At 42.9% G+C, this 26,554-nt stretch overlaps 1 protein-coding gene across 3 annotated transcripts in view; it reads right to left on the bottom strand.

The window, feature by feature from the left end:
* LOC126475527 (sialin-like) overlaps window positions 1–26,554 on the bottom strand; it is a 103,483-nt gene that overhangs the window by 73,735 nt on the left and 3,194 nt on the right. For 2 of the 3 annotated variants that reach the window (XR_007586742.1, XM_050103461.1), the window contains exons 2-4: window positions 15,173–15,388; window positions 10,609–10,838; window positions 1,563–1,647 (exon numbers count right to left, since the gene is read on the bottom strand). Coding sequence is in view for 2 of the 3 variants with exons in the window: in XM_050103461.1 (XP_049959418.1) it covers window positions 1,563–1,647; window positions 10,609–10,838; window positions 15,173–15,388 (531 nt within the window). In the remaining variant the exon portion in view is untranslated. Of the gene's footprint in view, window positions 1–1,562; window positions 1,648–10,608; window positions 10,843–15,172; window positions 15,389–26,554 lie in introns of all 3 variants that reach the window. The other variant, XM_050103462.1, reaches the window with a different exon arrangement.

Genomic DNA, 26,554 nt, shown 5'->3' with positions numbered 1-26,554 from the left:
AGGTGACCGAGACGTGTAACCAATGGCATCCCATACCATCACGCCGGGTGATACGCCAATATGGCGATGACGAAATACACGCTTCCAATGTGCGTTCACCACAATGTCGCCAAACACGGGTGCGACCATCATGATGCTGTAAACAGAACCTGGATTCATCTGAAAAAAAATGACGTTTTGCCATTCGTGCACCCATGTTCGTCGTTGAGTACACCTCCTGATGCAACGTCAAGGGTAATCGCAGCCATGGTCTGCGAGCTGATAGTCCATGCTGCTGCAAATGTCGTCGAACTGTTCGTGCAGATGGTTGTTGCCTTGCAGACGTCCCCATCTGTTGACTCAGGGATCGAGACGTGGCTGCACGATCCGTTACAGCGATGCGGATAAGATGCCTGTCATCTCGACTGCTAGTGATACGAGGCCGTTGGGATCCAGCACGGCGTTCCGTTTTACCCTCCTGAACCCACCGATTCCATATTATGCTAACAGTCATTGGATCTCGACCAACGCGAGCAGCAATGTCGCGATACGATAAACGGCAATCGCGATAGGCTACAATACGACCTTTATCAAAGTCGGAAACGTGATGGTACGCATTTCTCCTCCTTACACGAGGCATCACAACAACGTTTCACCAGGCAACGCCGGTCAACTACTGTTTGTGTATGAGAAATCGGTTGGAAACTTTCCTCATGTCAGGACGTTGTAGGTGTCGCCACCGGGGCCAACCTTGTGTGAATGCTCTGAAAAGCTAATCATTTGCATATCAAAGCATCTTCTTCCTGTCGGTTAAATTTCGCATCTGTAGCACGCCATCTTCGTGGTGTAGCAGTTGTAATGGCCAGTAGTGTATAACAAGTATCAACTCAGCTAATGTTTTATAGTTGACAATGAGAAATAAACTTCTTCGTGTGCATGCAAACAACTTACATCTGTTTCAAAATTTGGTAGATACCTTATTTCTTTTCCATTTCCAGATTCGTGTCCGAAATCATGGCAGCTGCTTTACAAGTATACACAAATACATCACATAAACCTTAAAGAGTATTGTGAATACAGAAGTGGTTTGACTTACTATGGGAAGTCTTTGCGTGGAAGTAAATGCTCTACGTAGATGGAAGATATCTACTGCGCGCTGGACCATGATCAATGTGCAGGCGGTGAGGGCGACGGGAATGGTTGCAGATCGTCGTCTGTTTAGATGGTATGTGTCGCCGTCATCCACTTACCTATTCCACTGTGTATGAGGTTTCACCAATATGAATGACGCATCAAAGAGGAGTAATTCAGGAAAGTGATAAGAATAACTGAAGAATTACATATACATTGGCTGAGCAGCGCTCTGTCGTCAACTTCGTTACACATCAGTGGTCGGCGAATAAACTGGTCACAATTTTGTAATCTCTTAGTGAATTTGAAAGACGTTCAGTAGGATATCCTAATGTACTTAGTGATATTGTCCTATTGACGACCGCATATCATCAGCTACGATTTAAAACCACATGTTTATGAAATATAATGTTTATTGAAGTATAGGTACAGCACAATTTGTTGATACTTACCTAGAAAAATAATGGAAAATAAGCTCCTTTCGTGGTCTGGTGCCCAAGTGCAAACAGTCGTCTGTATAGCTGGTATTATGCCACCCTATGAACGAAAAAGACATTCTTCAAGTCCGATCTGACCAATCAGGAGAAAAACTGAAAAATACACTCCTTGAAATGGAAAAAAGAACACATTGACACCGGTGTGTCAGACCCACCATACTTGCTCCGGACACTGCGAGAGGGCTGTACAAGCAATGATCACACGCACGGCACAGCAGACACACCAGCCGTCGAATGGCGCTAGCTGCGCAGCATTTGTGCACCGCCGCCGTCAGTGTCAGCCAGTTTGCCGTGGCATACGCAGCTCCATCGCAGTCTTTAACACTGGTAGCATGCCGCGACAGCGTGGACGTGAACCGTATGTGCAGTTGACGGACTTTGAGCGAGGGCGTATAGTGGGCATGCGGGAGGCCGGGTGGACGTACCGCCGAATTGCTCAACACGTGGGGCGTGAGGTCTCCACAGTACATCGATGTTGTCGCCAGTGGTCGGCGGAAGGTGCACGTGCCCGTCGACCTGGGACCGGACCGCAGCGACGCACGGATGCACGCCAAGACCGTAGGATCCTACGCAGTGGCGTAGGGGACAGCACCGCCACTTCCCAGCAAATTAGGGACACTGTTGCTCCTGGGGTATCGGCGACGACCATTCGCAACCGTCTCCATGAAGCTGGGCTACGGTCCCGCACACCGTTAGGCCGTCTTCCGCTCACGCCCCAACATCGTGCAGCCCGCCTCCAGTGGTGTCGCGACAGGCGTGAATGGAGGGACGAATGGAGACGTGTCGTCTTCAGCGATGAGAGTCGCTTCTGCCTTGGTGCCAATGATGGTCGTATGTGTGTTTGGCGCCGTGCAGGTGAGCGCCACAATCAGGACTGCATACGACCGAGGCACACAGGGCCAACACCCGGCATCATGGTGTGGGGAGCGATCTCCTACACTGGCCGTACACCACTGGTGACCGTCGAGGGGACACTGAATAGTGCACGGTACATCCAAACCGTCATCGAACCCATCGTTCTACCATTCCTAGACCGGCAAGGGAACTTGCTGTTCGAACAGGACAATGCACGTCCGCATGTATCCCGTGCCACTCAACGTGCTCTAGAAGGTGTAAGTCAACTACCCTGGCCAGCAAGATCTCCGGATCTGTCCCCCATTGAGCATGTTTGGGACTGGATGAAGCGTCGTCTCACGCGGTCTGCACGTCCAGCACGAACGCTGGTCCAACTGAGGCGCCAGGTGGAAATGGCATGGCAAGCCGTTCCACAGGACTACATCCAGCATCTCTACGATCGTCTCCATGGGAGAATAGCAGCCTGCATTGCTGCGAAAGGTGGATATACACTGTACTAGTGCCGACATTGTGCATGCTCTGTTGCCTGTGTCTATGTGCCTGTGGTTCTGTCAGTGTGATCATGTGATGTATCTGACCCCAGGAATGTGTCAATAAAGTTTCCCCTTCCTGGGACAATGAATTCACGGTGTTCTTATTTCAATTTCCAGGAGTGTAAATTAATGAGAAAAGTCTAGCAAGATGTTGGAATGCTTTATTATGTAATAGTTATCCACTAAAAGAATTATAGTGAACATTTGCTGTTAAAAATGCGCAGTTTTCACTCAAGTTTAAAAGAAACGCGACTTAATTTTGAGTCTGTTACTTCGGCAGCCGCGAAAAGAGATTAAGACTGAGAGAGAGAGATAGAGAAATGGCAAGCAGTTGCATAGCAGATGGTAAGCAATCAATTTCACACGGTATACATATTTGGATATGAATTTGTGGGGACAACGCAAGAGAGGAACCTCTCTGACCATCGACTGCGTCCTCGCTAAGCATGTCTTTGGATAAATGACTCAGTTCACTATATGGCTGCTAAGCGGTGTGAAGTGTCTTGCATGAGTGCCGTATCGGCAATAAAGTGTGGTATAGCCAGCACCGTGTCGTTATTAATTGTAGCCCTTATCTTATACGAGGGTGAGATTCTACATTTGTGAGCCGTGTCGACCATGTAAGGATAGTTTTCGCTCTCCTTCGGCTCCGGATCCAGATTCTACGCGTCAACGTCGAAGCCCTTGTGCAGCTGCCATACGTCGCAATTCTCAAGGCAGGACAATGATCTCCGTACGGAAGTGAACATTGTTTTACGGCCGGCTTCATAGCAAACCGCATTCTTCAAAAACGAATATGACTGTCATCGCTGCACTACAACAGTGGTGGACTATGGAAATAAACAACGAAATCCTACAGACAGTCTATTAGGCGATTCATTCCACATGCAGGCCAGATAAATAATGTGCATCAGCTGCTCGAATGGGCATATTCGAGAGTTTCGCAGCCGTTGATGACGACACACCGTACATAGCTTGTTCAAGCCGCTTGCCGGACAATTTTCAGATATTCTTATCGCACCTACAACCGCGCCGCATACGGATCCCGAACAACGGTCTGTTGTACCGTTCATGATTTCACCTTGGTCACTGGCATGACCATCAACCAACGATACCAGTAACCATTATAGGGCTCAACTTAAATTGCCGCTGTTCAGCCAGGATCAACCCACGATCAACCCAGTATCTTGTTCGCAGTTGTCGAGATCATGCTCGCTACATACGTACATCAAGTGACGGTACTAAATTCCTGACGTTACTTAGGCAGCTTGGTGACCACGCACTTGTGATCAATAACGTAATTCTGTTGTCCCCTCTTCACAATAAATATCTGCTCTTCCCAAGCGCCTCCCCCAGATTCCGGTGCAACAAATACAATAAGAGTTATTTACGACCAACACGGTCAGAATGCCTTCATTGCTTTGGCGCTGGTTACGCACATTAATTGACGGCTGTCCGATACCAGACACACACTGTTGAAACTATGGATTGTAAAACTCCCACCTCAAGTCCAACTTGCGATGATTTCGCATGAACATGAATCAGTGTCATGCAAATTAAAGTTAGCAAACAGAATCTTTACGATTTTATAGCCTCTAAAAGTACAAATACTGTAGTAAACATAGTAAACAACGCCTCCAAACGTAGATCACAGCAGCCGTGACACACCCGCCTCCTCCTACATCTAAGCTGGACCAAGCCCTCCCAGCTGAACGTGACATCAACTCCCGCCACAGGGGACGGTGACTTTCACGTCACCACACTCCTCCAAACATCTCCACATCTGACAGCCACATCCTGAAAGCTGCCATGTCGCTACAGGAACTGTTTCCCTTGTTCCACACTCAATACAGCGACACTTCATGGAACTATTGACAGCCATGCTTATACATAAAAGCGAGGCACAGCCCGCAGTAGGAGCAATGGGTCGTGAAAGCCTTTCAAGCTTTACATCTTCAGCAGCATCAGTCAACAATATTTTCTCTTCATCATGGTTTCTAACATGAGTAACGCACCTCCCAGTCTACTTTAAGCGTCGAATCTCTTTTATACTATACGGCTCCATCTGACGAATGACTCTTTCACTATTGTCTGTGGGGCAGAGTCTCACTTGTTATATCTCAATCTCGGGGAACTGTCTACCTAAAACTTCCTTAATGCAGATGTCAGTGATCTGGTGCTTGGCACTGACTTCATTCATTATTTTCGACATTTACCAGATCTGACCGTTGGAACTCTGATGCATCAAGACAGTGGCCCCCTCCGACCAATGGATCTCAGTGTCGCAACCCAACCTATGAACGTCAACAAGACCTGTGAGAATGCGTTGCATTCCTCGTTGAACTGCAACAACTTCAGCTGCTGCAGTATCTTGACACAACACTGGAGTCATTACGCCTACAAGATAAAAACGACGCTATACGTCACACAGTCCCCACTGAATCTTCAATTGTTCCAACGACCTCTCCACAGTTGTGAGTGTTATTTACGGTGTTATTTACACAATGTGCTATTTTCAACAGCATGTTCCATAAGATTACCATCTTGTCACGTCGTCTTGCTCGTCACAGGCCACACAGATTACCATTAGGCAAGCTTTGTGCTGCCAAAATGGCAGTCGATAAACTTTTATAGGTTGGGGTCATGAGACGTGCTGATTGTTGATGGGCTTCTCCCATTATGTTGGTGCTGAAGAAACATGGGCCAGTGAGACTGTGCAGAGACTATAGGACTTAACGCTCACGCAGACGCTGTTATAGTACATCCAACATACGGGATTTCACCGGTTCGCGCGGCTCCCCCAGTCGGAGGTCAAAGGAGAATCGACTGCCACAGCTTCTGTTGATATTTAGATCTGTTGTCTCAGGTGTCTGGCCTCCGTAGGAGGCAATCAACATCAGCAGTTTGAATCGAATTTGTGCAACGAAATTTGTAACCTTTGCAGCATTTGTTGGTACCGCAACTCCACATAACACCCACAAAGCAACGCTCTCGTTGAACGCAGCCATTTTATCTCGAAAGTTGCCCTCATGTGCTTTCGGGGTCAGTGGATTGAGGCCCTTCCCTCTATACTGTGGGCCATTCGCTCCATGCACAAGGACGACCTTGGTGCGTCACTAGCAGAGACCCTATGCAGTGAAGAACTCGCTCTACTGGCAGACTTCATGACCCAGGCACCATGAACATCGACTATGGACCTGCCTATCCATGTCGGAAGTGTCAGACAGCACATAGAACACCTCTGGGTGCCACTTCCACAGCCGCACAACACTCTGAAACCTTCGTCCACAGGCGTTGACTGACCGTATTTTGTCATGCCTCGTGATAAATACCATTCGGCTGTCACTCCAGCCATCGTACACAGGTCCTCACATGGTTCTTGAATGTGGAGCTCTCACGTTTGACATTTTACTTCATGGCAAGCCTAAAATGGAACTTGCGTGACAACACTTTGATTGACAATGCACCAACTGCTTTGACCCACTAAGCCGTGACCACTGATACACAGTCGGATGTCACAGGTGCCAACAACCCCACATGCCTGAAAGCCCAACACTTTCTACCAGATGATCTACATTTCAAACAAGTCGTTAACTTGCTGGCGGTCGAGGGGCGACCTGACAAACGAGAAACCGCCGAGAATGGACTCAATTCACGTGCTATTACAACCTACATAACGACATAGATATGGTTGCCAGATGTCTCGCCTATCGCCCAATGGGTTCCTCACTATAATGGGCCCTAGGACATCACACCAGATCACCTCTATTGCAACGGACCCCCACACTTCATAAGGGGCTCAAACCAGGTCTGGTCCAGCATGTGACGTCTATTGCCATTCTTGTTACGGCCGCCCTCGTCACTCCCCACCCTACCCCTGTGACTACCACTTTCCACTATGGCGCTGAGGAGGCTTCATCTCAACAATGGACCACGGGTGCCTTTCTCCCACGTGATATGGGGTGGGAAGGAGAGCGGGGGTGGGGGGTTGGACTGGGCTCTATGGGGACGTCATATCAGAGGAACCTCTCTGACTATCAACTGCTTCCTCGCTAAGCAGATCTTTGGAGAAATGACTCATTTCGCTCTATGGCTGCCCAGCAGTGTAACGTTTTGTATGTATCGGAAATAAAGTGTGTTTTATCCAGCACCGAGTCGTTATTTATTGTCACCCTTATCTTATCTCAAGTTATCATGAACAACTGTAGTACTAAGATTACAGACCTAGATTCTTTTTCCCGAAATTTATTTGCGGTATTGCCCATGGATATTACGGTATTTGACAAGTCTATAGTCCTATCTAGTGGTCGTTTGCGTAACTAGTTGAAATACATAAGTTTAAGTTTTTGTAAATTATCATATTAAGATTTTGTTTATACGTGTGGAATCATTTGTCGCGAAAATATAGTAATGCAATGAAAACTTTTATATGGAAGAATCTTTGTAAACAACACTTATTTAGCGAGTCGTCAATAGGGCATTGTATCCTTTTAGAAATAAGTGTTTGTTCCGTGACAGACAGACTAACTTCGAATACGAACGGAAGTGCGGTGGAGTGCTGACCAACTGTAAATGAGCAATATTTAGAGGACCGACTGTTTCGGAAAATACCCAGATAATTACTCGAGCTCTAGGAGATGTAATGAAATTACTCAAGTGTGCTATTGCTCACTGACGAAGCAGGAGGCGCTGACAACATCCTATTACGCCTGAGGTAACATGCTGAAGAATTACTGTGCATCTTGAACACAGTTAGTGTTGTACTCTGATGACTCAGTAACTTCACACACATTAAATTGAGAATATGGTAAGTCAAATGAACTTTTAGATGTGTTTTTGCCCATATGGAACACATTCTTACGCAAAAAAAAGGGCTCACCAGGAAGGAAATGGTCGACTGGGCCGGAAATATGTAGAAATGATGTACTTGTACGGACAAACAAATGATTACAGTTTCAGAAAACATTGGGTGATTCTATAAAAAGAGAAAGGGCTTCACAAATTGAGCAAGTCAGTAACAAGTTAGTCCACCTCTGCCCCTTATGCAAGCAATTATTCGGCTTGACATTGATTGCTGGGTTTGTTAGATATCCTCTCGAGGGATATCGTACCAAATTTTGTCCAACGGCCGCGTTAGATCATTAAAATATCGATAAGGTTGAAGGGCCCTGCCCATAATGCTCCAAACGTTCAAAAGTGGGAAGAGATCCGGCGGCTATGCTGGACGAGGTGGAGCTTGGCAAGCACGAAGACAAGCAGCAGGAGCTCTCACCGTGTAAAGGCTGACATTATCTTGCTGATACGTAAGCCCTGGATAGCTTGCCATGAATGGCGCAGCACATCAACGATTTACCGCTGTGCTATAACTGCGCTGCAGATGACAGCCAAAGGAGTCCTGCTATGAAACGAAATGGCACCCCAGATCATCACTCCTGGTTGTCGGGACGTGTGACGGACGACAGTCAGGTTGCCATCCTACTGCTGTCCAGCGCGTCTCCAGACACGTCTTCGGCCTGGACTCTGATTGACTTGAGTAGAACTGTCTTAAAATGGTTCAAATGGCTCTAAGCACTATAGTACTTAACATCTGACACCATCAGTCCCCAAGACTTAGAGCTACTTAAACCTAACTAACCTAAGGACATCACACACATCCATACCCGCCGGACGTTGTGGCTGAGTGGTTCTAGGCGCTTCAGTCCGGAACCGCGCTGCTGCTAAGGTCGCAGGTTCGAATCCTGCCCCGGGCGTGGGTGTGTGTGATGTCCTTAGGTTAGTTAGGTTCAAGTAGTTCTAAGTCTAGGGGACTGATGACCTCAGATGTTAAGTCCCAAAATGCTTAGAGCCATTTGACCCATTTGAACCAGATTCATGACCGAGGTAGGATTCGAAACTGCGACCGTAGTAGCAGCGCGGTTCCGGACTGAAGCGCCTAGAACCGCTCGTCCACAGCGGCCGGCAACTGTCTTCAGTGAAGAGTTTCACTTCGAACTGAGCCCTGATGACAAGCGATGACCATTTCTCCATAGTTTCCTTTACTGCCTGGTCAATATACAGAGTGCGAATCGTATACTCTCTCATGATTGGCTGCAGCGCTGATAAACTTCAAGTAAAGGAAATAGTAACTGATTCACTTAGGACATTGTTGTGCTAGGAACTATAGTGTCAAGAGAAACGGAGAAACATTTATGAAGATAAAAATAACGTTGTTGAATTGGCTTGATTCTGAAAAGAAAAATGAAATCTTGTCATGGAATGATTTTTCTATTGGAAGACGGGTTGAAATGGGTATATGAATTCTGTAACTAGAGCTTGGTTAAGTAAAAAAAGGTCAAATGATTCCTACCAGTCTATAAAAGTTTCAGTTTGTGACATTTTCTTCAAGCACCTTTTCATTTGGCCTCATGAGGCTGAAGAAATCACATTCCGCACTTCTATCCGAGACAATTTGAATTACTGGGAATCGACCGTGGGACCTCTCCGTTTCGTGTCGGCCGAACTGACCACAAGACCACACAGGCAACTGCACCAGTGTAAGTATGCTCTTCGGAGTCTGACGTGGTTATTGGTGGACTAAGGCTGTTTTCATTATTAGAAACAAAGTGATTGAATTATCCGTGTTACTGAGAAAACAGTTTTCACAGAAACAGATAAGTACTGAAAGGGAGGGGGAATCGCAAATGCTCAGAACCACCAAAGAATTATTTTTAATGTACCACAACTGGCAAAATTGCTAGAATTTTGGGAATATCAAGTAATATACCACACGCATTCTTGATTCGCAAACAACAATACAACTACTAAGCGATCGCCTATTGACACCTAATCCAGCAGCTAGCGACCTTCTTCACGATCTCCATTCGTTTTTGTAATAAAATTTTAATTTTCCTGTCCTCACAGTGAGTACTACAATTCAGATATCGCTGGTTTGGATGCCTTATTAACGTTTTCCATTGTCCATTAAACGGTGTTATAAAAATGCTTCGTAACCACACATGCTCAACGGGATATGCACAAGAAGTACAAAATGTTTTTCAATGGTGGATTATGCTGTAATATCATACTTTATATATGGCTACGTAATTACACCTACGATAGTAACTTGCACCCAGAAAGTGTTGGGTGGTGTGGCCAATAGGCAATGAACTAACTGAAGCAGAAATGTTATTGTTCAGCTATTACATTGCTGTTACAGACTTCATTGTCATCTTTGTTAAATAAGAGCCTCAACGTTTTTCGTATTCCGCCCTTGTTCCAATTTGTCACTGATTAGCACCTCTTGATAACTGACATAAAAGTATTTGTTGGTGTGGATAATCTAGCTGGTAAGAAAAAAATTGTCATCAGCTGTGTGGCCGTAACATTATGTAGTATCAAATATTAAGCTTTATTTGTATCTTTGGTAATAATAGTTAACACAGATTTTACGCTTTTCTAAGGAATATTTTACGGTGCTGAAAATTTTTTTCTGCCAACATACGTTTGTTACTGTTTTATTCAACTTATTTATAACTGTGTTAAGGCTATTCAAAGCTCTTGACTTTATCAGTATGGACATTCAAAGCATTAGGTACTGATGATGTATACAAAGAAGAAGAAAAAAGTGTAGGTACCTGAGCCAGTCCCTGGAGGACTCTGTTGGTAAACAGTACGTAGTAGCCAGCCCACGCAGACAGCGGTGTCAGAACAGTCAGAATAGATGAGACGAGAATGCCGAACAACAGGACGACTTTACCACCGAAGCGATCAGCAAGCACGCCGCCTGGGATATGCCCTACCGTATAGCCGTAGTAGAAGCCTGCGAGGATCTCTCCTTGCATATACATGTCCCAGATGAACTCCCCTTCCTGCAATAGCGATACAATACAAAAGTTGATTTTCTGAAAAGTTTATTTGGTAATATACATTAAAACATTACAGCTGGTATATCGTACACGTAATACGCATAGAATGAAGTTATGTCATTTAGGATATCGTAAGTATGTGGGTTGATTCTGAATGATGGTCAGTGGGATTTCATACTCAACTTATAGTTCATCACAAAAGAATTTGCCGATTTTTTAAGGATTCCAGGAGTTTAACGGTTATCAACTTTTCCAACAGAAAATACTCGTGGAATTGAAATCTGGAGGTGCGGAATCCGGGAAACGATGCTTTGCTTCAAATACAAGCTTATCAAATCAACAATGGATTTAACAAACGTGTGAAGAGGTACGAAGCCCCTTCAGAGGACGTGCCTTCATAAAATAATGAGCAATACAGCAAAACTGTAAGACCCACTGATAACAACGATATGCTCCCCTCAAATACACTAACGGAAAAAAATCGCAGCACTAAATAATAATTAATGTAGATTGTCGAAATTTTGGGCATACGTTTGTGTAGGTGACATATTTAAATAATTACTATTGCAAATGTGATTCTTCAGTTTCTCCCGGCATATTTGTTGCTCGAACAGTCCATGGGTGTACTGCCGGTTCATAGTGTCCAACGGGCACAAAATTTCGGCGATCAGAGATGTCGCCATCGTCAGGTGCGCTGTCTGATCGCCGAAATATTGTGCCCGTTGGACACTATGAACCGGCAGTATACCCGTGGACTGTTCGAGCACTATTGCAAATATTATATGCTGGTACATTAATAACCGGTGTAACCACCAGAATGTTGAAAACAAGCGTATAAACGTACATGCATTGTGTTGTACGGTTGCCGGATGTCAGTTTGAGGTATGGAGTTCCATGTGTGTTGCACTTCGTCGGTCAATACAGGAACGGTTAACGCCGGTTGTAGATGACATTGGAGTTTTCATCCGATGATGTCCCATGTGTGCTCGATTGGAAACTGTTCTGGTGATCGAGCAGGCCGAGGCAAAATGTCGACACTCTGAGAACATGTTGGGTTACAACAGCGGCATGTGGGTGAACTTTATCCTGTTGGAAAACACCCCTTGGAATGCTGTTCATGAATGGCAGCACAACAAGTCTAATCACCAGACTGACGTAGAAATTTGGAGTTAGGGTGCGTGGGACAACCACGAGAGTGCCCCTGCCATTGTTGCCGTCATACGAAGTCGCACCCCAGATCAGAACTCCAGGTGTGGGTCCAGTACGTATAGCATGCAAAGAGGTTGGTTGCAGACCCTCAACTGGCCTCCAACACCCGTCCTTCACCCAGGACCGAGGCAGAACCAGCTTTCATCAGAAAACACAACAGACTTCCACCTTGCTCTCCAATGCGCTCTCGCTTGACACCACCGAAATCGCAAATGGCAGTGGTTCGGGGTCAGTGGAATACACGCTACTCGATGTCTGGCTCGGAGCTGTCCTTGAAGTAACCGATTTGTAAGAGTTCCTTGTCTCACTGTAGTACCACTCGCCGCTCAGCTTGCTGCTGAAGGTATAGTACGATGCGCCAGAGCCACACGCTGATCACGAAGGTCTCCCTCTCGGTAGTGCCACGCGGCCGTCCGTAGCCCAGTCTTTTGCGACTGTACATTTTCGGGACAACTGCTATCAGCAATCATGTACAGTGGCCACATTCATGCCAAGTCTTTTTACGGTGTCGAAGAATAAACATTTAACTCCGCGTAGCCCCATTACACGACCTCTCTCAAACTAAGTGAGGTGTGATCTACATCTACATCTACATACATACTCCGCAATCCACCATACGGTGCGTGGCGGAGGGTACCTCTTACCACAACTAGCATCTTCTCTCCCTGTTCCACTCCCAAACAGAACGAGGGAAAAATGACTGCCTATATGCCTCTGTACGAGCCCTAATCTCTCTTATCTTATCTTTGTGGTCTTTCCGCGAAATGTAAGTTGGCGACATTAAAATTGTACTGCAGTCAGCCTCAAATGCTGGTTCTCTAAATTTCCTCAGTAGCGATTAACGAAAAGAACGCCTCCTTTCCTCTAGAGACTCCCCCCCTGAAGCATTTCCGTAACACTCGCGTGATGATCAAACCTACCAGTAACAAATCTAGCAGCCCGCCTCTGAATTGCTTCTATGTACTCCCTCAATCCGACCTGATAGGGGTCCCAAACGCTCGAGCAGTACTCAAGAATAGGTCGTATTAGTGTTTCATAAGCGGTCTCCTTTACAGATGAACCACATCTTCCCAAAATTCTACCAATTAACCGAAAACGACTATCCGCCTCCCCCACAACTGCCATTACATGCTTGTCCCACTTCATATCGCGCTGCAGTGTTACGCCCAAATATTTAATCGACGTGACTGTGTCAAGCGCTACTCTACTAATGTAGTATTCAAACATTACAGGATTCTTTTTCCTATTCATCTGCATTAATTTACATTTATCTATATTTAGAGTTAGCTGCCATTCTTTGCACCAATCACAAATCCTGTCCAAGTCATCTTGTATCCTCCTACAGTCACTCAACGACGACACCTTTCCGTACACCACAGCATCATCAGCAAACAGCCGCACATTGCTATCCACCCAAGCCAAAAGATCATTTATGTAGATAGAAAACAACAGCGGACCTACCACACTTCCCTGGGACACTCCAGATGATACCCTCACCTCCGATGAACACTCATCATCGAGGACAACGTACTCGGTTCTATTACTTAAGTAGTCTTCGAGCCACTCACATACTTAGGAACCAATCCCATATGCTCGTACCTTAGTTAGGAGTCTGCAGTGGGGCACCGAGTCAAACGCTTTCTGGAAGTCAAGGAATATGGCATCCGTCTGATACCCTTCATCCATGGTACTCTATCGCCTTGAAGGTATTCTTGACTAAAATCAATTCATCACGTCCAATCTCAAAGATAACTAACCCTCACGACCGTTTACAATGAGTGTTTAAAGCAAACTTGATTTGCCTGTTATGGAGCTGGGGCGAAATTTGAACAGATATCATCTGTAAGATATAGAAACACGCCTACCAACTTTCGTTTACGTCCCATAACTCCTTCTTAGTGTTACGATTTCTTTCCCGTTAATGTATCACATTTTTGGATAAAGACATCTACGAATGCTCAATGCACTTGTAAATACATTTTTCGGTCGGAAACAATGTAAAAGTAAAACAGTCAGACCACAATGTTTTCATTGGTCGGGAGTCCATGTGTTATACTTCGTATATCACTGAAGCCTATTGTTTGCATTCACATCGCTCATTAGACTTTTTCAAATTACATCTGTACCACAAAAGCTTTGTCTAGGCAGATCCTGTCGCAATGTTTTTTGTTGACATCGTGTCGTATAAATTGATTCAAGCCAGTATTCACAACCGACATACGGATCCTTTAATTACAAGTGACATTTCTTGTTAAAGTCCTATTCGTATGAGTAAATTTAGTTTATCTGTCGCAATTGGGTTTAGGGAACGAAAATATTCAGAAATATTCGTGAATAGTGAATTGATATCGTGACAAAAGACAAAGTAAGTTTACAAATACTTCTAAATTTGAAGGTGTTGCCACGGACTGACCTACCAAACAGAAAGAAAGAAAGTTGTGCTCAAAAGACGTCTGCAAGGTTCAACATGTAGTTCAACAGAATACTACACGATCAAAGGCATACCAGCGATCCCCGCTTCCTGTTTCAAAAATTCGTGCAAAAATTTATCTTTGCTGTGAATAAGTTTTCCGTTAATCTAGGCTGCATGCACCTGGAAAGGTAGGCCTACACAGAACAATGTTCCGTATAACCACCGCACCACAATTTCCATCACGTCACTGCCACAAGGCAGGTATGAAGCTCACGATACCTGCACTTTCAAATAAGTTCCTACGCAACAATCTTTCCAACTTGCCGACATTTACCAGGGGAAGATCGTCACCCATTTCCATTATACAGCTCTGCTTCATCAAAATAGCATTACAATTTACATCTTCTCATACGGAATTGTTGTTGACCTTCACGTAAAACTTTTATTTATTTTTTATCACTACCTACATTTTATTTAACTATTCTCTTGAACTTTAAAGAAGACATAAAGGCCTCAGTGATCATTATCAATATGGGTATCAACAAATCGTTCCAGTCAGCCATTTGTTCGTGGTGACGATGATAATGATAGTTGTTGAAAACTCAAAGAAATGAGCCTACGTTGAAATGGCAAAAAATTTAATGGTCGTTAGAGCCAACTGCTAGATTCGTTCGGCCACCTGAACCACGGTATGTTTACGTCAGACGCAACTCGCCTTGCGCCCGCCAGGACCCTCGAGCACCAGCTCACCCGGGCAGGAGTCAGGGTCGCGGACCACCTGGATCCCTTCAGCAGTGTCTCTCTCCCGCAGCGCCGTCCCGTTGACCATGTCGACGATGGCCACCGAGATGTTGACGCGCGTCGCGTAGCTGATGGCCAGGCCCAGAGTGTTAAGTACCAGCATTGTGTAGCGCGTTTTCCAGAAGCCTGCGACATAAAACGAGTAGTTCTTCATCTTTGTCTTATCTGAGTTCGCTAGTTTATTAGTTAGTGAGTTAGCTACATGTTCCATAGGTGATCTATACGATTCTTTTATTAATGTGATGTGAAACGAATCAGATTACAGGATATGTGTAGATGACTAGTGTTAACTTTAATGAACGTATTATTTTTTAGTCCTACTCATGCTGCTACACTTCAAAACTAGTTTGTTTTATAGGCTACCAGTCTTTAAATAAAAATTCACTCATTTCGTGCATGGAATAGTAGGCGTTGTCCAGGGTTGTTAGATTCGATTTAAGACTTCCTGTCAGACAGATTATGTTATTCGGCATGTGACCATTTTTGTTGCTGCATATTGAACTCTTTTCTAAACTAACGACAGCTTCAGCAATGGGTAATAAACATTATCTTTTCCTCTAATGTTGTAGTCATCGACATCACTATCCTTCTGAAATGGTGATGGACTATTCATGATGAATTTCATTAGTGAACATATCTCTTACGATGGTGCAGTTAAACTGCATAAGCCCTTGAACCAAATCATACATCTACATCTACATCTACGTCTGCATGGTTACTCTGCAATTCACACTTAAGTGCCCGGCAGAGGGTTCATCGAACAATTTTCATACTACTTCTCTACCATTCCACTCTCGAATGGCACATGGGAAAAAGAAACACGTAAATTTTTCCGTTCGAGCTCTGATTTCTCTTATTTTATTATGATGATCATTTCACCCTACGTAGGTGGGTACCAATAAAAAATTTTCGCATTCGGAAGAGAAAGTTTGTGATTGAAATTTCGTAAATAGATCTCGCTGCAAAGGAAACCGCCTTTGTTTCAGTTACTGCCACCCCAACTCGCGTATCATATCAGTGACATTCTCACCCCTATTGCGCGATAGCACGAAAAGAGCTGCCCTTCTTTGCACTTTTTCCATGTCCTCTGTCAATCCTACCTGATAAGGATCCCACACCGCGCAGCAATATTCCAACAGAGGCGAGACAAGTGTAATGTAGGCTGTTTCTTTAGTGGGTCTGTCGCATCTTCTAAGTGTTCTGCCAACGGCGCAGTCTTTGTTTCGCCTTCCCCACAATATTATCTACATGGTCTTTCCAGTTTAAGTTGCTCGTAATTGTAATTCCTAGGTATTTAGTCGAATTGACTGCCCTTAGATTTGTGCACACCACAGACGAATACCACGTATTATTGTTATTTGTCGCTTTTGCGCAATCAGTACCCTCTTTCTAAGTGATGAGCTACTCCAGAAAATTATTCCATAAGACATTGTTAAGTGCATACTTGCAAAATATGTCTGGAGGTTGATTTGTATGATTCTTGGAGCAGCATTTATGCGAATAGCAAAAATAGCTCAACTTAATTAGTAAATGAGCTCAGTAATACGCTTCTCACATATTAAGTGCTCATCTACCCTGTTTACTGACTCCCGTTCAGATGTTTGTATCGCTCTCTTAGATGTGCAGAACTGTGAATGGTGTATTATCTCAAAATTTAGAAAGAGTCCACTTTCAGAGAACCACAACTCTTCGAAAAACATCATTAAAGGTTGAGTCTAGGTGCACAACTCCGCTCTTTTATACACTCTAAGACAAAACAAAAAAAACGGCACATCACGTAGGAATTATTCTTATCCACGTTGTGCAGACAAAAAAAGATTACAATTTCAGAGAAACTGGATGATTCATTCAAGAGGAAGCCATTCACAAAATGAACAAGTTAATAACACGTTGGACCAGTCTGGTCGTTATGGAAGCAATTGTTCGGCTTGAAATTGATTGACAGAATTGCTGGATGTCCTCCTGAGGAATATCGTGTCAAATTATGCCCAACTGGCTCGTTACATCGTCTAAATTCCAAGCTGATTGAAGGGCCCTGCCCATAATGCTCCAAACGTGCTGAGTTGAGGAGAGATCCGTTGGTGGTATTGCTAGCCAAGGTTGGGTTCGGCAAGCACGAAGGCAACCAGTAGCTTGCCAAGCCCTACCTTGGCCAGCAATGTCGTCGGATCTCTTCCCAACCAGCTCGAGATTTTGACGATCTAACACGCTAGCTGGACAGAATTTGGCACGATATTATCCTTCACGAGGACATCCAACAATTCTAACAATCAGCTCCAAGCCGAATAATTCCTTTCATAAAGGTGAGATGTGGATCAACGCGTTATTGTCTTTTTCCGTTTGGGAATGTAATCATTTTTTTGTCTACACATGTACAGTCGTGGGCAAAACGAGCGAGACGCCTCGCCTTTTCATTATGCTGATCCGCACAGATTTAAAGTCGGATACACAGCATAACAGGCAAAGCGACGAAGTGCTACCAACATACTATGCAAGTTCGTTCAGTTGATGTGCTAAGATAGCTAGCACTGGAGAAACTCGCGCTTCGAAGACGCCACAGCATCGTCTGCCACCACTTCGTGGGAAACGAAATACCTCAAGTATAAACCAATGCGTTGCATTCGCATATCTGTGACTATGACTTGGATCTAAAGTGTGGTTATGGATAGTACGTATGCTCAGATTGCGAATCTGAGATCATGAATAAAGACCAGGGGAAATGAATTAGGCGTCCTTCCTCTTCCGCAACATCAAATATATTTTAGTTATTCTTTCTTAAATGAACTGCGCAGAAAATCATTCACCATAAGTGAATAACTTTTTAGTAACACCAGATGATATTAACAGCTTGCCGGCGCGGGTTAGCCGTGCGCTCAAAGGCGTCATATCGCGGACCGCGCGGCTCCTTGCGCCGTCAGTTCGAATCCTTCCCCAGGCGTGGATGTGTGTTAGGTTAGGTAGGTTTAAATAGTTCTAGATCTAGGGGACTGACGACGTAAGCAGTTTGGTGGCATAGTTCTGAGAGCCATTTTGTGACCTTTCGCGTAAATTTTCTTTGCATAAACGGCCGTATCTTTAGATTGCGTTGACATAGCTCACTGTTTTACACCACCAAGGGAGCGTATGCCGCAGGAAGTGCGATACATTTCCGCTTATTATGTCCACACGTACTCGAGGTAAACGGGTTTTAAGGGTTGGGTAGACAGATAGACGGTCAAGAAAGTGAGACTAGTAGGGTTCCATTTTTACCGATTTACGTGACGAAATCCTAACAACGAAAATAGCTACCACAGTTACTGGGCCGCATAATAACTTCCCCTACTCTTTATTCGAAATGTTCCAGTGGCAGTCGATACATCAGCATATTAATCGTAGCTACGCTTTCGATCCAAATCACGTTTACAGGAATGCAAATAAAATCCATTTGGCTATACACGTGGTAATTCAGATCGCACTATTATTGCTACCGCGTTTTAGATGTGCGAGCATTCCCATTGCTAGCAACCTTAAGAAACACTTCGGATAATGAACGTTTTCTGGCTGTGGCACGTCTAATGGAGAATTCGAAACATTGTAGAATACGTTTGGCAGCTACGTCACCGTTTATTTCCTGGGGTGGTGCAGAACTATCCTACTAAATTTACTCGCTAATAACAGTTTTTTGTTATTTCGATAAACATCCCTAATGATTGTCACGTAAGCGGTGATATAAAGGTAGACAATTCATGTTTTTGAGTCCAGAAAGCTCTAAGCAACAAAAACTGGAGATCATTTTGCCATTTTCATTGCGAAATTTCCGCCTTATTCATGTCTGGGGTAATAATAGAGGGCTGTTTGCCTGGGTTGTCTGCTAGCGTAGTGAAAGGTGTTTGCTACTGCAAGGGAGGTCTGGTTTGTTTTCGGTTCTAACCTCGATGGAGGCAGATAGACTATAAGTAAAGGAATTTTAAGAAATTCTCGCGCCCCCAATACGTTTTATAGCTACCTTTATTCTGTACCGGCGCCCTGTGGATGTCGATATGAAACTCTTGTAGAATTTCATACTTGTTACCGCCTACTTTTTCCGCTTCTGTCAATAGTTCAATTGACTTAAGTGTGGCACTAAATGATTTTTAACTGAATTTCGTTATGAATCCTCACGAATTGCTAAATTTGCACACTTTCATGGTAGGTCAGCAACGGTAATCCAGTATGACTGGTCTGAACGTTGACAAATACCATTTCGCGGCCGAATGCGCATAATATTTTGCTAATTCGTAACGATCTGGGGTAGTTTGTCTTACTATAACGGTTATGTTATCTCGATAAGCTGAAATTCATTTTTATTAGTACAGTTCATACTAATTAGCGTTTCTTCTTTCATTTATATCTTATATGTAGGTGTTGTGGTTAACACAGTAATCAGCATTCATATAGTCTTACACATGATTGAAAACAGTCTGATAGTTTTTCAATTTCATACCTCTGCATACAATGTTCGTAGCACTTCGTTGCCTTACCTGTTATGCTGTGTAGCAGACTTTAAAGCTGTGCGGATCAGCATAACGAAAAGGCGAGGGGTCTCTCTCGTTTTGTCCACGACTGTACATTACATCTACTGATTTTCGTCCCATTCGGATAATTCCTTCATGGTGCATCTGTCTTTCTTTTCTTTTTTTCTTTGTCTTAGAGTGTATTTTGATGCATGCAAAGAGGTGATCAAAGTTGTGAACTCTTTAAAAGTAAAGCTTTGCAAACTCGACTGTTTAGAATAATTTTTGTAGACATGGGTTCGCTCTATCAAAATCCCCTTTAGCACACAGCGGTCAGGTGCACTCCGAACGTAAGGTATTGACAAGGGTTCTCGAACTAAAAGCAAAATTGTTAATGCTCTTACAATATTCTAAATCTGAATTTCGAATTATTTTTGTGAACCTGTTTAGCTATTAAAATTAACCTTGCTCGCTGATCTCTTTAATCATCTAAATATTTTAAACAGGAGCCGCCAAGGGAGACAAAACATAACGATCAAAGATAAAGTCATAGGATTCCACGCAAAACTTCGTCTGTGATCTACGTTTTTATAAAAGATGATGTCTGAGTCTTTCCCTTGCTTTCAGAACATTGTCGAAGACTTTGCAACGGACCAGTCTGTGGTAGTAAGTTCTCACAGTCCTTGCGTGACAGAGCCCGCACAATTTTGAAGAGAATCTATTATGTTAATTTCCAGACCTGAATTCTGAAACTGACAACGGGCATAGATGGATACCAAATCATTTCTGGATATATCAGCACCACTGGTTGATCTGATAAGAGGACGGAAGGAATACTTACAACTTTTGCTGCATGCTTAATATGGAACTTTTCGAGAAAGATTGACGCCTTCAGGATGATAAGAAAATAAGAATATCTACAGCTAGCAATGGAAGTTTAGAAATTATTAGTGTCATCCGCCACTTCCTGGCTATGCGAAGCAGCGTTCCCTTCAATGGTGAACATGATGCACATGGACTCTATGACACGATAGAAGACCAGCTGCTGAACAAACAAGAAATGAGCCCAGCGCTGACTGCCGGTAACGGACCCCATATCACCAGTGTTACAGCTGACAGCATTCGTAGATCTCCATTCACCGCCACGCTGTTGAATTATTGTGGAAAAAATCGTGTCAGCAGAATGGCCTCATTATTGGATTAATATCTAAGTAGAGTGAGATAATAAGATAGTAAAATTAAGTCACGTATCAATAATCTGGAATTTATGTGTATAAAAATCTTTTTACACTATAATACAGTATACTGTATTATAGTCGAATTTATTGTGAATCTTTAAGGGGAAATGGATGATAAATGGTTTAACAAATAACATTCGTCACCCTAAACGTTAGAGTTATTATGTTAGAGTCCTCACTATCCAAATAATTACGGAACAGTCATTGTACGACGTGGGTAAGTAGGAGGAACAAAACTTCTTTGAAATGAGTCAATAGAATATTTCTTGCTCGTGATGGGACTCGACTCCCATAACACCAAGAAGGATCAACTATCGCTCTCATCATGTATCACTCCTGCCTTCACAGATGCATAAATCACGGGCATAGGAAGCCAGTCCTGCGAGAGGAAGATAGGGATTTTTTCCCCGAACCGCAGAGCTCCGAATTCTCATATGTATACGATTGTGGCGGACTTGGCTTGATTTGGGGGAAGAGACCAAACAGCGATGTCATCGGTCTCGTCGGATTAGGGAAGTATGGGGAAGGAAGTCAGCCGTGACTGTCAAAGTAACCATACCGGCATTCGCCTGAAGCGATTTATGGATATCACGGAAAACCTAAATCAAGATGAATGGATGCGGGATTGAACCGTCGGCCTCCCGAATGCGACTCCAGTGTGCTAACTACTGCGCCACCTCGCTCGATGTGTGGCGAACTAGCTCGTTAAAGTAATTCAGGAACATCACGGGACTGCTTGCAAACGCCTAGGAACTGTAACACCACTAAGTAATGCACATCTTCTTTTACCGAAATTTAATAATATGGATTCATTCAAAACATCGCCATTTATTACGGAAACTTGCATCTTTATCCATTGCTGGGCAGGTCGCTAAAATAGCTATTCATTTTGCTGTTCACAAGTGATTTATTGATGCGTTTCTTGCACTGTCCACCATCAGAAATGACAAGGGAGAATACAAGGTAATAACCAAAAATTTAATTAGCAACACGTAACTCAGTGCAAATTTTACTGAAGATGTTACATGAAGTACAGTAGTAGACATATCAAAAATAGGAACAAAATCTTCATTCAGAGTATGGAGTCATATGTATCACGTTTAGTATGTGAACTTAATGATAATAAGACGACGCTACAAAACTTAACTGATTCCACTTGCCACCTGGTGATATGAATTTGTACCCATAGAATTAGTGGAACAACCTTACATTAAAATAAATAATAAAAGAAAAATCTAAATATAAGAAAAGTCAATATGAACAGTAAACAGGACAGTTTTACAAAAAATAACGGATAGGAGCGACAGCCAGGCGGCGAGACTGAGTTGAAAAAAAACGAAGCCACATTAGTAGTAAATGGTAAAAAACAAACCACTCGTAATGCACTATGCATACAAAAATCAAATTATAAGATAAAATAGCCAATATGACTGACGATATAGAACCACAAAGCACGACAGTAGATGGGCACATTTAGGATGAGGAGATGTTTCTGTGTAGGTGGTGCCACATCGGCTAAATACTCATATGAGGTGCGTGAGCAAATTTATAGAAATCATTGGCTCAGAAGGTACAATGTATAAAGCAATGAGAAAAACAAGTTCGTTTGTGTGGCCATCCTCCGCAGAAAGCATATAAATACTTTTTTTGTAAATGAAACTGCCTTTCCTGCTGCCACTCAATATAACTATTTCGTCGGACACTGTTTCTCACAACGTAAATATTACAACTCTATTACGTGTTTCCTCCTCTTTGGCATGTTTACCTACTCATTGCCAACCTAAAGGAGTATATGTTCAAGTCTAATTTCAATTCATGATGTTTATGCCATGTGTGTGTGTATGAGAGAGAGACAGAGAGAGAAAGAGCGCGCTGAAGAGTTATTTTTTGTGGAGGTTCGTGGTTTGAATTGTATGGTGTTGTACTAGCTGTTAGCGAGTGGTTGAAAGCTTTGGTGACAGCTGATTTTGACTTTTCGTTTCAATATTCCGTGGAGGGGTTCATGGATAAGTGAGTGTAAAGATGTTGCGTGGTATTATTATTATATTGGATAGTATTATTATATTAATCGTCTTTGGGAGCGTTAGTCTATTATTTTTATCTATTAGTGTAAATAATGAATTACTTAGTATGTATATTTGATTATTCAACAGGATTTTTGTTTTGGTTTTCTGTATGCGGTAATTTTCTTCCAGTGTTAAGAGGTGTTTTTTACTGTTGATTCTAATTATTTTCATGTCATCTTCTCTAGTGGTTGGTTTGTGGTCATGTTGTCTTAGGTGTTCTACAAATGTGGAGTGGTTTTTTCCAGGTTCCCATATGTTCTTTATATCTGACATCACATGTTCCACCTGTTTCTCCTGTGTATCTGCTTTCACAGGTGTTACACTATAGTTGATATATACCTGCTTTCTGGTACATGTCTTCATACAGTTCAAACCACCAACCTCCACCCCCCGCCCCAACCCCCCAAAAAGGAAAAAAAAAACACTCTTCTCTCTCTCTCTCTCTCTCTCTTACATACACATACACGATATAAACATCATGAATAGAAGTTAGTCTTGAACATATACTTCGTTAGGTTGGCAACGAGTAGGTAAATATACCAAAGAGGAGGAAACACGTAATGGAGTTGCAATATTTACGTTGTGAAAAACAGTGTCCACCGAAATAATTATATTGAGTGGCAAAAGAATAATAGTACGCCACAAAAAACAAGGAGAAACATAGTGAACAGTGTGAAGAAGGTAAGAACGCAAAGTTGTCTTATCTGTCAATAATAAAGTTGTAGTGCGACCTCCAGACCAGGTGTGAGGAAACGCAGATCAGCAAATCGTAATTAAGTACTTTTTTACAAAAAAAATTCGCGACGTGAACTGTTTGATGATCTAAAACTTACAAAATCGTATCGTTATGGATCCCACTGATGATATCTTAGAACAAGAAAAAGGGGAAACGCGTCTGGGATAAGTAAATTAAGTGGCAGCAGGAAAGGCAGTTTTTCTTAACAAAACAAGAATCAATGACAAAAAGTTGACAGTGAGCTAATAGAATTAAAACATTCTTAAGGAGAACCTAATATTAGGACCTACTGGCACGAAAACAAAACGTTATATCCATAGGATACATGAAAAAAAATTAACCATAAGAATAGAAATGAGTACACAGAAATACAGTGTCTAAATCTGTTTAGGAATATTAGGATCCGCAGGCACAGTTGACATGTGTGACAACAAGTAATAGCACACTAGCACAGATAGCCTAACATAACTGAATAATGAGTAACGAACTTTTTCGAAGATAAATTTCTTGTTTTTTCCCTTTATAAATTACAATCTATTTAGAAAACTAAACACATCTTTCTAAGGAGAATAAGACTATAATGGAAAGGACAAAACGTGAACTTTTCTTATATAAACACTGTCCAGGAAAACGCCCCTGTGTATAAACTAGGTAGTGCTTAAACCAAAAGCCGACTCAACCACAAAAAGTACATACCATATTAAGAAAAACGTGTGACATAAGAGGATCACGAATTCCTTTCCTGTGCTAACCTCTTCATCTCAGAGTAGCACTTGCAACCTACGTCCTCAATTATTTGCTTGACGTATTCAAATCTCTGTCTTCCTCTACAGTTTTTGCCCTCTACAGCTCCCTCTAGTACCATGGAAGTCATTCCCTCATGTCTTAGCAGATGTCCTATCATCCTGTCCCTTCTCCTTATCAGTGTTTTCCACATATTCCTTTCCTCTCCGATTCTGCGTAGAACCTCCTCATTCCTTACCTTATCAGTCCACCTAATTTTCAACATTCGTCTATAGCACCACATCTCAAATGCTTCGATTCTCTTCCGTTCCGGTTTTCCCACAGTCCATGTTTCACTACCATACAATGCTGTACTCCAGACGTAGATCCTCAGAAATTTCTTCCTCAAATTAAGGCCGGTATTTGATATTAGTAGACTTCTCTTGGCCAGAAATGTCTTTTTTGCCATAGCGAGTCTGCTTTTGATGTCCTCCTTGCTCCGTCCGTCATTGGTTATTTTACTGCCTAGGTATCAGAATTACTTAACTTCATTGACTTCGTGACCATCAATCCTGATGTTAAGTTTCTCGCTGTTCTCATTTCTACTACTTCTCATTATCTTCGTCTTTCTCCGGTTTACTCTCAAACCATACTGTGTACTCATTAGACTGTTCATTCCGTTCAGCAGATCATTTAATTCTTCTTCACTTTCACTCAGGATAGCAATGTCATCAGCGAATCGTATCATTGATATCCTTTCACCTTGTATTTTAATTCCACTCCTGAACCTTTCTTTTATTTCCATCATTGCTTCCTCGAAGTACAGATTGAAGCGTAGGGGCGAAAGGCTACAGCCTTGTCTTACACCCTTCTTAATACAAGCACTTCGTTCTTGATCGTGCACACTTATTATTCCCTCTTGGTTGTTGCACATATTGCATATGACCCGTCTCTCCCTATAGCTTACCCCTACTTTTTTCAGAATCCCGAACAGCTTGCACCATTTTATATTGTCGAACGCTTTTTCTAGGTCGACAAATCCTATGAAAGTGTCCTGATTTTTCTTTAGTCTTGCTTCCATTATTAGCCGTAACGTCAGAATTGCCTCTCTCGTCCCTTTACTTTTCCTAAAGCCAAACTGATCGTCACCTAGCGCCTTCTCAATTTTCTTTTCCATTCTTCTGTATATTATTCTTGTAAGCAGCTTCGATGCATGAGCTGTTAAGCTGATTGTGCGATAATTCTCGCACTTGTCAGCTCTTGCCGTCTTCGGAATTGTGTGGATGATGCTTTTCCGAAAGTCAGATGGTATGTCGCCAGACTCATATATTTTTCACACCAACGTGAATAGTCGTTTTGTTGCTACTTCCCCTAATGATTTTAGAAATTCTGATGGAATGTTATCTATCCCTTCTGCCTTATTTGACCGTAAGACCTCCAAAGCTCTTTTAAATTCCGATTCTAATACTGGATCCCCTATCTCTTCTAAATCGACTCCTGTTTCTTCTTCTATCACATGAGACAAATCTTCACCCTCATAGAGGCTTTCAATGTATTCTTTCCACCTATCTGCTCTCTCCTCTGCATTTAACAGTGGAATTCCCGTTGCACTCTTAATGTTACCACCGTTGCTTATAATGTCACCAAAGGTTGTTTTGACTTTCCTGTATGCTGAGTCTGTCCTTCCGACAATCATATCTTTTTCGATGTCTTCACATTTTTCCTGCAGCCATTTCGTCTTAGCTTCCCTGCACTTCCTATTTATTTATCCCTCAGCGACTTGTATTTCTGTATTCCTGATTTTCCCGGAACATGTTTGTACTTCCTCCTTTCATCAATCAACTGAAGTATTTCTTCTGTTACCCATGGTTTCTTCGCAGCTACCTTCTTTGTACCTTTGTTTTCCTTCCCAACTTCTGTGATGGCCCTTTTTAGAGATGTCCATTCCTCTTCAACTGTACTGCCTACTGCGCTATTCCTTATTGCTGTATCTATAGCGTTAGAGAACTTCAAACGTATCTCGTCATTTCTTAGTACTTCCGTATCCCACTTCTTTG

This window comes from Schistocerca serialis, chromosome 4 (assembly GCF_023864345.2).
Source record: "Schistocerca serialis cubense isolate TAMUIC-IGC-003099 chromosome 4, iqSchSeri2.2, whole genome shotgun sequence".
NCBI classification, from domain to species: domain Eukaryota; kingdom Metazoa; phylum Arthropoda; class Insecta; order Orthoptera; family Acrididae; genus Schistocerca; species Schistocerca serialis.
This window is presented reverse-complemented; position numbering and strand designations above follow the sequence as displayed.